General features: G+C 53.7%; 1 protein-coding gene across 6 annotated transcripts in view; it reads left to right on the top strand.

Moving 5' to 3' along the window:
• TRERF1 (transcriptional regulating factor 1) overlaps positions 1 to 13792 on the top strand; it is a gene marked incomplete at its 5' end in the record, with an annotated part of 37825 nt that overhangs the window by 3135 nt on the left and 20898 nt on the right. For 2 of the 6 annotated variants that reach the window (XM_082847721.1, XM_082847720.1), the window contains 7 exons: positions 635 to 785; positions 1836 to 2078; positions 5523 to 5907; positions 7310 to 7376; positions 8423 to 8562; positions 8697 to 8800; positions 10310 to 10385. In XM_082847721.1, the coding sequence (XP_082703847.1) occupies positions 635 to 785; positions 1836 to 2078; positions 5523 to 5907; positions 7310 to 7376; positions 8423 to 8562; positions 8697 to 8800; positions 10310 to 10385 (1166 nt within the window). Of the gene's footprint in view, positions 1 to 631; positions 786 to 1835; positions 2139 to 5522; positions 5908 to 7309; positions 7377 to 8422; positions 8563 to 8696; positions 8801 to 10309; positions 10386 to 13792 lie in introns of all 6 variants that reach the window. The other 4 variants (XM_082847718.1, XM_082847722.1, XM_082847719.1 and 1 more) reach the window with 4 other exon arrangements.

Genomic DNA, 13792 nt, shown 5'->3' with positions numbered 1-13792 from the left:
TTTTACAAATGAGAAAACTGAGGCTCAGAGAGCTTAAGGTTGCACATCAAGAAAGTAGGGATGCTGGGATAGACTCCAAAGCCCATGTTCTGCCCTCTGTCCATTCAGTGAGTATTTATTTAGTACCTACTGTGTGCTAGGCATGGCACTAAGCTATGAGGATGCCCCAGTGAATAGTACAGTCTTGTTTCCTCCCCTCATGGGTTTGGTAAATAAAGACTTAGCCAGAACCTTACAAACTAAGACATGCAACCTGGAGGCTGAACCAGAAGACTGAGACCCGTGTGTCTAAGGGAAGACTTCTGGAAGAGGAGAGCCGAAGCTGATTCTAGAAGGGTCATAAGCCAGAGGTGGGACAAAACCCAGCACCTGAAGGCCTGGAATGAAGAAAGACGTTTGGTTCAACTCTTGCATGATCTTGAGCACGCCCTTTCCTACTCTTGAGCCTCAGTTTTCCATCTGCAAATTGGGCTTAGTTCTCTGAAGGGAATTGGGGTAATACAAGTAGGGCCATGGCCATGGGAGCTCTGGATGAATGAAATGGGTTCATTGTAGGGTGTGAGGTCTTGTGATGAGTCACTGTTTCCCGTCATCAATGTGTGTGTCCTCTCCACTTGGTCCTACCCTTGAGCAGTGGCCAACCAAAAGGAGTGTTTGGGGAGCAGTTTGATGCCAAGAACAAGCTGACATGCTCCATCTGCCTGAAGGAGTTCAAGAGTCTGCCTGCCCTGAACGGCCACATGCGGTCCCACGGGGGTATGAGGGCCTCCCCCAGCCTCAAACAGGTGAGGAGGAGTCAGCCCCCGGTCGTTCCCAGGCCATGTGCTGCTTGCTTTGCTTTGCTGCCATCAGAGGGTGATGTGAGCCCCACTCGGGGAAACTGAGGAGGCATAGCCCTTCCCTAACGAAAGTACTCAAGCTTTGACGCTGGGAGCCAGCCAGGTCACACAGTCTCCGCTTCCACTGGCTTCATGAACAAGAGTCCAGAACTGAGGTGGTAGAAATCCTTTTAGGGGATCCCAGCCTCTCCAGCTCCTGGAGAAGACAGCAAAGAAAACATGTTGATGCACTGTTGTTTTCAACTTCCGCTTCTTCAAGTACTCAAGACCAGGGTCCCTTGGGCCTTCCAGATCCATAGTCAATGGCCAGGGAAAGCTAGTGTGACCATCGGGCTCCCAGCCAGCATTTTCTGTTCACCAGGGCACTAGTGGTAGACTCTAGTGTCCGAAGACCTTTAAATGCCCTTAGGATTATCCAAGTAGGATACCCTTGTGGTGAACTACCCATGCAGTTTTAGAGTTAGATTAAAATTCAAAGAACTTTCTCAATTCTTTGAATGCTGTTAATCTTAATTTAAGTCTATGGGATTAACTCTGTTCACCAAAAACTTTGATGTGACCCAGGTCACTCCGTCTCCCGACCATGCCAGTTAAAAGAGCTTTTCCTCCATTTGACAGATGAGTAAACTGAGGCCCATAGAATTAAAAGGTCCTGCACAACAGCTTGTGGTTTTTTTTTTTTTTTGGTCTGATTCTAAGTCCATGTCCTTTTCTTTAAAAGCAATGACAGCCACACAAAAATTTTTCTTCACTATTTGTTTTAATATACAAGTGATACACGGTCAAGATTTTTTAATGTAGAGAATCAAGTGCCTTGTCCATTGCCGATGGGCATCACTGGAGCCGAGGGACTCAGGCTGGCAGGAAGGACACCACCCTGCAGCGGTTCTCTGTCACCCACGCGTGATGTCCAGGAACGTTTCAGGAAGAGCAAAGTGCATCCCCCCCATGAGAGCTGCTCTCAGCCCAGGATCAAAGCCTTTATTGTCTGTGTAGGAGGAAGGAGAGAAGGCCCCGGCGCCTCCGCCTCAGCCGCCACTGCCGCCTCCGCCTCCGCCGCCACCGCAGCTCCCACCCGAGGCGGAAAGCCTCACGCCTATGGTCATGCCCGTGTCTGTCCCTGTCAAGCTTCTCCCGCCCAAGCCCAGCTCTCAGGGCTTCGCCAACAGCGTCGCTGCCGCCCCCTCAGCCAGAGACAAGCCAGCCAGCTCGATGTCGGACGACGAGATGCCCGTGCTCGTGAGGATGACCCTCTCTCCCCCACACTCACCCCAAGGGGCTGCCCCCCACCCGCCTGCTGTGAGTTGCTGCTCTGCCCTGCCTGCCTGGGGTGGGGACATCCCTTTGCTTTCTTGGAGATGGGGACAGCTCTGCCAGGGCCACTGGCCTGAGCTCAGACGTGGCTTAGCCTCTCCGGGCTGAGCCCCCCGCGGCCATCTTGGGAATCCCATCCGTGTCCGCACTGCGTGCCACCCAGTAAACACCTGGCACTCTACCAGGCTAATGGTCTGGGTTAGATTCTGAGAGACCCGAAGATGTTCCTAGATTAAACAGAGGTGATAACTCAGCTGGTGATCACAGTTATTAAAATATGGAAGTACTGTCCCAGATAATAAATAGCTACTGCCCAGGGTCCTGGCCCCTCCCCCAGGATCTCCAGACCTCCCCAGATCCAGCAACCAAAGAGGCAACCCCTGGCACAGCAGGTCCTCCAGGCAGTAGCGCTGGCATCCATTCTGATGGTCAGTCAGCCTTACCACATGCTTAATATTTTCAGTATCACCCCTGTGTAAATAAATACCCTCAGAGGACCGGATTCATTAAGATTCCCAAAGTCATTCCCCCGAGACACCCACCCCCCAATCTCAAGAAAGCAAAGAGATTTGTGTTTCTTATTCACTGTTCTTCTCTTTCTCAAGTTCCGAGCACATCACCCAAGCAGCTTAGCTTGGCTCTGGGACAGAGATCTCTCTCCCTCTCCTTCCCTCTCTCTGTCCCTCTCTCTCTCTCTGTCCCTCTCCCCCTCTCTCCCTCCCTCCGCCCCTCCCCTGGGGAGTCTGTAACCCATTCACTACATCAGATGTGTCCCCTCCCCACAGAGTAGCTGCTGAGTCACATTTGTCCTCACAGAATAGGCAGCTGCTGGGATTCCAGGAGACACGAGTGGGGTTGGGCCAGAATAGGGATAAGGAGGATAATTAAGAGAACTAGAAAAATCCAGAAAGAGCCTTTTTGGTTTTCTATGTAATATCAGGGCTCAAAAGAGGAAAGACAGGTGGAGAACCTCTGGAGGCGAGGATTCTCATCAGCTGGCAGGTCTTGGGGGCCAGCAACAGGCAGAGAGATGAAACGACACGGCCAAGCCCCCTCTTTGCCCAGGGAAGTTCCTCATCTGGTGGGAGGGATGCTGTTTCTACCCTTTGGAAACTCTCAGCCTGAAGCTGGAGAAAGTAAGGATCGTAGTCACACAGGGGTCAGAGCCCCAGGCAGCAGCCCCGCCCCAGTTCAAGACAGAGCAAGGCAGCAATGCCCTGCGTGGGGCTGGTGGGGGACATACCTGGGGAGCTAAGGTCATTAGGGGCTGGGATGAGGCAAGGGAAGTTTGACGTGAGTTTGCTCAGAAGATCGTCACGAGGGGAGTTCCAAGGCAGAGGTGAACTTGGTTTTGTGGGAAGGGTGAGAGACATACTGTGAGGAGATAAGCCGATATGGAAGCGTGTAGGTAGGGCTTGAGTAAGTGTGAGCAAGGTCCTGACACTTAATACAAAGGAATCAAAATGTCCAAGTAGGAGCCCTGTGTTTTGATCCCCACTCTGCTCCTAGCCGTCTGGGATGCAGCCAGCCGAGACCCTTCCCCTCGCAGAACTTCAGTTTCTCCCTGATCTGGGTTTGGGGGGCGGGGGTGGTGTTGGCCTCCTCAGTGACTGTCACCTCTCTGGGGAGCTTTTAAAACCCCTCAGCGCTTGGCCCTGTCTCCAGCTTGGCTGGAGCTCTGTAAATGCTTCCTCCCACCTGACATCCAGGTCTGATATTCCGGGGGCCTTCCCTGGCCCAGGGTCTCAGAGCCTTGCCTGGAGGATTGGAAAGTCCCAGAATAGAGCTGTCGTAACAGAACCCAGAGGCTCAAGTAGAGAGAGCCCGAAAGCGACCTTTGGCCCCGTGGTCAGAGGTCTGGATCCCAGTGCAGGGTTGAAGTCACTCGGGGTCCTCAGGTGACCCCATCCGTTACCCAGGAACCAGATGTGAAGTGTCAGGATGGCTCCCCAAGTTGGGGGCACGTGCACCTTCGCATTCCTCAGCCCCCTCTCTCCACCTCAGCCTCAGGCGGTGAGGAGCGCCCTGGTGGGGAAAGGAAGCAGGTTGGGGCTCTCTGACCTAAGGAGAGCCCCCCGGGGGCCTGGGGGTCCCCGCTGCCCCTCCCCCTTTCCTCACCTTTCTGCTTCCCTAGACTCCCCTCCTAGGGGCTGGGACGGCCCCCCAGAAGATGATGAAGCTGAGGGAGAGACACGAGGGGCAGCCTGACGTGCTGAAGGCAGCAGAAGGGGCCCTGAGGGGGAGGAGCCCAGAGCTGAGGGGTGACTGGGGCAGGTCACATGGCCTGGAGGAGGCTGGTCACGTGACCATGGCCGACCCTTCCCATCACCCCCTGCTGCCTCCTACTCAGGCGCCACCCTGGGCACAGGGATTGCCAGGGACCACAGCTGTGACGAGCACTGGCCTGCAGGGCCTGGGAGGGGACCACAGACTGCCCAGAACTTTTCTGCAGGTATCCTCACAGCCCCTCCCAACCGCACGGCTGCCTCTCCAGCCGCACCCAGCTCTCGGGTTTTCTGGGCTGATGCTGGCACACAACCAAGACTGTTTGTGTTTGGCTTTGGCATGCCCTGCTTATCTCTTTCCGTGCGTGTGTTTACTTATTAGTATATCTGTATCCATGTGGCAGATCTTCCTTCCAGAAGATGCTTGGTTCTGCTGGAATAAAATAAACTAACCCCGCTGACAGGAAACCAACCTACGAGAAGGGTTTGCCACAGATAAGCCACCAGTGCTGGGAGCAGTAATGAGGGGTGGTGAGGCGGGGAGGCTCACCAGATCCACGTCTAGGAGAGCACATGAGACGGGCCTCAGAGATCCGGGATGGCGCTCCTCAACCCTAAGGTTACCTTGAAGAAGAGCCCAGTGTGGGTCACTGGCCCTGGGAGCCTTGGCCAAGGCCTGACCCCCTCTTCCTGCCCCACAGCCTCTGCCCAGCTTCCCTGAATAGATTCTTCTGTCGCCGCCTCAGAACATGTGTTATCTGTCCCTGATGTCAGTCCCCGGGGAGCAGTGGGGAATTAAAGGGCCCTCTCAGCTGGATTCCACTCACCAGATGGGAATGCAGTGATAAGCAATAAAGAATGTGAATATATTCTTTCTTGCCCACCCACTATTCCTACCACCCCCATCCCTCTCCAGACATGAGGGATTTCCTCCAAAACCAAAGTTTTCTCCCTAATCAAGCCGCCAGATCTCGCCTTGTCTGAAGTGGATGCGGCCGTTTCTGAAGGCGGAGGATGCTGGGGTCAGACGAGTGGAAGGGGGGAGGGGTCCCCGTTAGGACAGCAGTCCCCCTTCCCTCAGCCTGTGGAAAGGGCCTGTGGGAAAAGCCCAAGTATTTGAATCGGATCATTCTTCCCGTTGTAGGAAATTCCCAAGAAGCATCAGCCAGGCTTGGCCAAAGCTGAGGAAGCCCTCAAGACCGCGCCGGAGAAGAAAAAGTTCCGGCACCGGCCGGAGCCGCTCTTCATCCCGCCTCCGCCCTCCTACACGCCCAACCTCGCCGCCTCGCACTCTGGCGCCACCCTGTACCAGAGCCAGCTGCGCTCCCCGCGCGTCCTGGGCGACCACTTGCTCCTCGACCCCGCCCACGAGCTGCCCCCCTACACGCCCCCGCCCATGCTCAGCCCGGTGCGCCAGGGTTCGGGGCTCTTCAGCAACGTGCTCATCGCCGGCCACGGCGCCGGCGCGCATCCGCAGCTGCCCCTCACGCCCCTCACGCCCACGCCTCGCGTGCTGCTCTGCCGCCCCAGTGAGTCGCCCCGTCCCCGCCTCCGCTACCTCAGGGGCGGCGCCCCGACTGTGCTGGGTGCTGCCCCAGGAGGCCTCGCGTTCTGTCGTCTCGTTTTCCACAGACCTTGGCGGTGGCTCGATTCTGTGTACCAGGCAATGTGCTAGGGGCTAGAAATAACTAGGATACTTCTCAGGGGAAACGCAGTCTAGCTGCGGAGACTAACACGTAGAGCGATAATCAGAGTGTCTTTGGGATAAGGAAAAACAGTTGAAGTGTGCTGTGGATAACCGTGTAAGACACCCAAAATAAATGTACTAAGTAGGGGCTTCCCTGGTGGCACAGTGGTTGAGAGTCCGCCTGCCGATGCAGGGGACACGGGTTCGTGCCCCGGTCCGGGAAGATCCCACATGCCGCGGAGCGGCTGGGCCCGTGAGCCATGGCCGCTGAGCCTGCGCGTCCGGAGCCTGTGCTCCGCAACGGGAGAGGCCACAACAGTGAGAGGCCCCCGTACCGCAAAAAAATTAAAATAAAAAAATAAATGTACTAAGTAGATGTACAAATGGGATTATATGCAAGACCACACCTTCACATTTTAGCATGCTGTGTAAAGATCAAGCAGGAGGGCTTCCCTGGTGGGGCAGGGCTTAAGAATCCGCCTGCCAATGCAGGGGACACGAGTTCAAGCCGAGGTCCGGGAAGATCCCACATGCCGCGGAGCGCCTAAGCCCATGCACTACAACTACTGAGCCTGTGAACCACAGTTGCTGAGCCCATGTGCCACGACTACTGAAGCCCACGGGCCTAGAGCCCGTGCTCCGCAACAGGAGAAGCCACCGCCTGCGCACTTCATCAAAGAATGGCCCCCGCTCACCACGACTAGAGAAAGCCCATGCACCACAGGGAAGATCCAATGCAGCTAAAAATAAAAATAAATAAAAAATAAATTTATTTTAAAAAAAAAAAGATCAAGCAGGAGAGGCCTGTAGCCAGGATCTCTTTCTGGAGCAAGAATAGTTTCATAGAAATAAGACAAATTAACAGGGGAATTCCCTAGCGGCCCAGCGCTTAGGACTCCACACTTTCACTGCGGAGGGCCTGGGGTCAATCCCCGGTCGAGGAACTAGGCTCCCACAGGCCCCGCACACACAGCCAAAAATTATTTTTAAATAATTTTAAAAATAAATAAAAAGCTTAGCAGACCAGAGTGGGGCAGCTGGCCACTCCTTACCCTGTGTGAGAAGTGGGGAAACGCTAAGCCATGTTGCTCCACATTCCATCCAACTCCTCGGAGACTGCTGGGGTAACTCTGGCATGGGTTGGGTAGGAGAGGGGCCCTGTCATGACTGTTTAGGTAACTGCTCATTTAGTTTCTTCAGTACCCTTCCCTGTTGACCAGTGACCCCTGGTTTTTGTGCTTCAGACAGCATCGATGGCAGCAACGTGACAGTCACCCCGGGGCCTGGAGAGCAGACCGTTGATGTCGAACCGTAAGGAAAAGCCAATTATTCTTTAGAACAGAAGCCTCAGCCTAGAAAAGGGATGGGGAGCTTTGAGAAGTGTAGCTAGTGCTTCTGGGATCAGAGTGGCCACTGGGCAAGAAGTTGTAGAAAATGTAGGATCGTGGTATTTCTCAAGTACTGTTGTTTCCCTGTAATTGCCAGTATTTCAAGGCCTTTTCTAAAGACTAAACACATTAAAAGCAAGGAGCCTTGTGTTTGGAGAACCAGGCGTCCCCATCTGTGGCTCCGTGAGCCAGTTTGGTTGGGGCCACATGCCTTCACATCCCCAGTGACATTGAGACATCTGTCTCAGGGTGCCTAGCTCTCCACGAGGCTCCATCCAAATGCCCTTGATCCCCCAGCCCCTCCCTAAGATTCTTAGCTGATCCTCCAAGTGGCCTTGTTGAGTAATTGAGTTGGGGGGTATAATGGAAGAGAAAGCTGGTTATTTTCATGGATAAGCACAGAAGAGGCCAGATGGTAGAGTGGTGAGTAGATTGAGTCAGGAATCAGGAAACCTGGTTCCAGCACCGTTTTGTTATTTGATCTTGATCAAGTTAACCTTTCTAAGCTTTAGTTAATTCATCTATTGAGTAGGAATAATTATCACTGCCTTGCTTACATCACAGGTCTTGGTGAGGTTCAGATGGGATCATTTATGTGACCGTGGTCTGAAAGGGCTAAAAAATGGAATAAGCACTTTGTATTTGTCCCATTGGGTTAAGTGGTACCCCCGGCCGTGCTCTGGGCAGCTGTTCCCTTGGAATTAGGACCCTCCGTCTCCCAGTTAATAGGGAGCTTTGAAGCCCCAGGCAGGCTTCTCCCTTGCTCCCCACAGCATCTCTCCCGAGTCGTAAAGATGTTCCTTATCCCAGTGGAAAGGCCACGCCTGGAATCTTCAGATCACACTGTGAGGAAATGCCCCTGCATTCTTCTTGCAGAAGGAACCGGTTTCCTTCTTTTTCAAGTCCCTGACAGTTGCCCTTGGTCTCAAATTGAAGACCACACTGTTGCTTTTCTTCTTGTGATTAAAGACGCATCAACATTGGCTTGAGATTCCAAGCGGAGATCCCGGAACTCCAGGATGTCTCTGCCCTGGCCCAGGACACACACAAGGCCACACTGGTATGGAAGCCCTGGCCAGAGCTGGAAAACCACGACTTCCAGCAAAGAGGTATTGGCAGCATGGGAAGAACTGGGCAGGAAGGGCTGGATCCTCTCCCGGGGGCCTCTGGCTCCAGGATTGGTTTGTCTTTCCGGTGACCCTGAGCTCTTTCTGATGCAGTGGCCTCTCTTTGTTCCCAACAGTGGAGAATCTCCTGAATTTGTGCTGTTCAAGTGCGTTGCCAGGTGGAGGGACCAATTCTGAATTTGCTTTGCACTCTCTCTTCGAGGCCAAAGGTGATGTGATGGTAAGGAACTGTGAAAAGGAGGCTTCCCAGTTCATATGCTTCATGTCGGAATTCTGAAAAGTATTTTACCAAGTTTCTGTGTTGTTTCGTGCCCCTCACAACCAACTCTTAAGATGGTGACCAGTTGGCGTGCCTCCCATGTTCCTTATCTCAATGAGTAGGCCAGGATTTGAAAGCCTGCAGAAAACCTCCAGTTGGATTTCTGTTTACACATCTGTTCCTAAGTAATAATGATGGCAACATCTGTTTTGGGAAACTAGAATGTCTTTTCAGCAGTCTTGTAATTCACATCGGGGAACAGGTCTGCAGTGATGGAAGTAGAAAGCCTTCCTGAAGCAAGGCTTGGCCTAAAATAGCCTGTCATACTCTGCTCGTCATTCCTCCCTACCTGGAAATCAGCCAGAGTTTGACGTTCATAGAACCGTTTGCTCCCCTAACCAAAGTGAAATGTTCGCTGTGCACCATCTGGTGTCATTCTTCCACTTTCGGCACAGTTCTCTGGCATCCCCAAACCAGAACTTTGGTGCCCTTTTCCCAGAATCAGAGCTGACCATTTGCCTGCTCAACCTGGACCCCTGGCTGGAGCACTTCGTCACTAGCCTCAGCTTCCCCTTTAGTAAATACATGATTCTTATACCAGAGCTAACCTCCTGCTTTTTTGATTTTATGAAAATGTGAAGGTAAACAAATGTCCCAATACTACCTTTTCATGAGATTACTGATACCCTTCAAGGGTTCTCTAGAATGTTGGAGAACTCTCCTTGACCTTTTAAGATCAGTGCCGCAGAGCCGTGCTTCTCAAACTGTTAACGTGCACGCACATCACCTAGGGAGTCTTGTTAAAATGCAGGCTCTTATTCAGCAATTCTGGAGGTGGGGCCCAAGGTGCTGCATTTCTAACCTGCTCCCAGGGGATACCCGTGCTGCTGGTCCATGGACAACACTTGGAGTAGCAAGATTTGAGATCCCCGAACCATCCACAGCTCAACTCCACCTGCACCACTTTTTTAACAAACTCAGTGAGGCTGAGGGACGTAGATTTGAAAGGGTTATTTAGCAAGGCTCCCTGGAAGGACAGTATGTAGTACAGTTATTACTAATATAGCTGTTGATGTTCAGTTGTAATGAAACATGTGATTTTTCTGCAAAAACAGTTCCAAATCACCCACTCATTTCCTTAGAGACTCAGCCTCCAAACAGAGGAGGCTCCACCGTATCTCTGAAACTGGGGCCCTCACCAAGGAAGGAGTGGGTTTTGGCTGCCACCTGGGTTTTTGGGACAAGACCAGCTGGCTGCAAGCATGGGCGGAGGAGGTATTAGGATGATGAGTCCTGTTGGGTGCTGACCAGAAGGAAGACCCCAAATCGGGGAGTCTCCTCTGTTTTTCCTTCCAGCCCCCCAACCCCGGGCCCTGCAATGCTGGCTCGTTTTCCCCATTAGGCAGATGGTCTTCTGAGGACACAAGCCCCGTGACTGACTCTCGCCTTTTCTCTCCCACGGGTCTGCAGGCTGCTCTGGAAATGCTGCTGCTGCGGAAGCCAGTCAGGTTAAAATGTCACCCTTTAGCAAATTACCACTATGCCGGTAGGTTGCCCAGAGCCCTGTGCCCCCTTGCTTCCCGAGAGCGGGCTGTCTGCGTGTTGGTCGTGTCCCCTTTTAATAACAGATAGCACCCATTCTGTCCTCAGCGCCGCTTGTGCTCTCAAGGCCTCTGGGGCGTAGGTGGTGGGGCAGCTGTGTGGGCTGGCTGGTCGCTGTTGGGCATTTGTCTGTCTGGGCCTGCCCCTCATGGGTGTGCCAAGAGCTGGACGAGGGGACAAGGCCCGCACGTGCAGCAGTGAGATCGGGGCACCCGGAGGAAGAGCCACAGGGGGTAGACCACAGAGGCAACAGCACGCAGCGGCCCCTGGGCTTTGGGATCAGTAGATGTGGGTTCACATCTTGCCTGCACCCCGTGGCCTTCTGCAGCCTTGGTTTCCTCACCTGTAAAGTGGGGCCCATACTCCATCCCTTGCAGGACTTTGCGAAGATTTGAGAGAGTATATGGAGCCCAATGCCTGGCACAGTCTAGTAGCTTTATTATTCATTGGTTGAACAATTAATGAGCACTTCCTATGTACAGGAAACTGTGCCTAGCACTAAGAGGGGGAAGTGACGGTGACAGATGTAGACAGAGTCCTGTCCTGTGTAGTTTGGAGTCTGAGGGGTAGGCAGTTATTAAATGACGGATCACTAATGGCGGGAGAAAGACGTGTACATGCACATGTATATGTGTGCACGCACAGATACATGTACACGTACACACACACGTACATATACATACGAGTCTCTCTTAGGAGGGGGTTGATTAACGATGGCATCGCCAGTATGAGGGAAAGAGGACACACCTTGGAGAGTTGAATGGAGTTAGAGTCGTGCAGAGAGAGTGAAACAGGCTGGGGAACCTGCGGTGACAATGAAGTTGGAGTCAACATTTGTATTTCCGTTAACCAGTAGCCCTGTCCATTCTGGGGGTCTCCACGCACCTGCCTGGGTTCTCTGTTTCAGAGAGGGCTGGGTCCTCCAATGCCCCTTGGTTGTTAATCATTTGAAGGTGTCTCTGGTGCCTGGGGGGACCGTGCGTAGATGGGTGCTAAGTACTTCAGTGGCCTTGGGGACCCAGTAAATACCTTTTCCAGTCCTCAGTCCAGGCGGCCAGATGTGGCCTCAGGTGAGGGCTGTTCTGCAGATTCCGGCGTGTTCTCAGGGGGCTCCCTGTGACCCCCACCACCATCTGCCTTGCAGAACGGCCTCCTCTCCCGAGTTGGCCCTCTTGCCTGTCATCACAGGGTGGAAAGGCCTCAGAAGCCACTCACCTGAGCACAGCAAGCCCGGGATGCCTGCCTGTGGATCGCTCCCGGCACACAGGCTGCTGCTGGCACTAGGCAAGCACAGAATGGACACATTGGATAAGAAATCCATCATGTAACCCCATGGCCTCAAGGAGCCAGTTTCTTAATACTGTCTCCATCATTTCCTGCTTGGTGTCTGCCCCAAGTGTGGGTAGAAGATGTGGGAGTTCTCTCTAATCTGCCATGGAAACAATTCAATCCTCTTAATTCCCAGCGTCATCTGCTGCCCATTAAACCCTGACGGGCCGTCCAGCCTCCTGGAGCCTGGGTCAGGCTTCTCTGCTTAGCAAGGAGACTTCCCTAGCATCTGCTGTGGCTGCCCTCGGCCCCTGGGGTGACTCGGGTGGGCAGCGCCTCTGGGCTGCTCATCTCCAGCTGTGAGCAGCCTTGTCTGGGCCCCAAATCCCCTCCAGTTCTTCCCAGCATGCCAAGCAAGTATTGTGATCTTTTTAGTGTGTGTCATGACATAAAAGAGACGGGAAAGCTATGGGCTAGAGACCACCTCCACCCCAAACAACACCAAACAACAACCTTAAAATAGTACTAAAAGCTTTGAAACTAGAAGGCCCTAAACTCTGCTAAAATTCAGTGATCTTCGGGGGTTGGGGGTTCCTGGGAAATCCTTTGCCCTTCCCTTGCGCCCTTTCCCTATAAGCAGACCAGGAAGCACTCTTGTTGCTTCCAGAATCCTTTTGACCCTTGGAGACAAGAGAGGTGGAGCTGTCCGGTGTGAAGGGTTGGTGTCCCATTAGCTGTGTGTCCCCAAGAAAAGGGTGCTCGCCTAGGTCTGCCAGTAATCTCTCTTCAGGAACTGATCACAGACTGGGTCCCAGAGAATCTTCTAGAATTATGAGCACAAAGGACAAAGGTCACAGATCTCTGAAGTCTGGCCTGACTCCATCCCCTTGGCGGTTCCCTTCCAGAACACAGAGGAGGCCACAGAGTCTACCCCCGTCACGTGCCCCAGCTAACAGCCGCGACCGCCTTCCGCCCTTTTAACCACCCCACCCTCTGACTGGTTCCGGGTGTCGGTGAATCCCACCCCCGTGGCCCCGTCCTGCCTTGGCCTTCATGCCAAGCCCTGTTTGGGTTGCTCTCCAGCAGGACTGTCAGGTCAGGTCCAGCCTTGCTGGGACACTGTCTTCTGAAATCTCCTTTGCTTCCAGCTCTGCGGCTGTGGCCAGTGTCACTCCCGCCCGACTCCGGCCCTGGAATTGCACCCCAGGCTTCCAGTTGTCTAGAGAGAGGTCAGACCTCCCCAGCCTGTGCCCTGGAGGGAAGGTGGCAAGACTGGTTTCAGGGGTGCAGACTGTGAATTGGGGGAGACAGTGACAGGAGCCTGTGAAAATCACTTCCCTCCTGACCTGCCCTTCCACCCCATCCCATCCCATCCCAAGCAGTTCAGTGAGAAAAGGAAAGAGCGACCAGTGCTGGGGCCCAGGAGAGACATCAGCGTAGGTGGGCAGCTTGGCAAGCCCGGAAGAGTCCTGTTAAGATCCTCAGAGGAAGGGGGCTGTCGCAGTGGCCCCCAGGCTCTCTAATTCACACCCGGTCCAGACCTCTCTCCACACCCTCCGCCCGTAAGTGGCAGCGGTTGTTTGCAGTGGCTCCCAGTCAACGGTTGGGTTGGGTGGGGAAGGCTTGAGTGTGAGTCTGTCAGGGTGACAAGGATGCCTGGTTGTGATTAGAGAGCTTCCGGCGTCTTTGGTTTTTCCGTTGAGCCGGTAGTTCCTGCAGATGGGCACGGAGTGGAGGGGTATCAGACCTGGCCCTGGGAGTCTTGGCAAGGGTTCACCAGAGGCTACTGTGGGCCCCCACCATAGCCCAAGCACTCACTGGGTCCTGAGCACTGACCTGACTCCGGAGATGGGAGAGACCTGGAGGGAATATACCCGTTCAGTCGGGGGGAGGCCTGGTCTCTGTCTCGGAAGCTGCCCCAGTTTGGTGAAGAGACAGAATTACGTTCTCCAGAGAATACTTTGTAGGAAGCGCAGCTGTGAAGTCATCTCACAGGCGTCCTTAGCCCATGTTGCTAGCTGGAGAGTGATCCCCTGAAGGGCAGGAATGGAGTTAATACTCACTCTGCTGCTTTGCCTGACG

Source organism: Leucopleurus acutus (genome assembly GCF_964270905.1).
Source record: "Leucopleurus acutus genome assembly, chromosome: 10".
Classification (NCBI taxonomy): Eukaryota; Metazoa; Chordata; class Mammalia; order Artiodactyla; family Delphinidae; genus Leucopleurus; species Leucopleurus acutus.
This window is presented reverse-complemented; position numbering and strand designations above follow the sequence as displayed.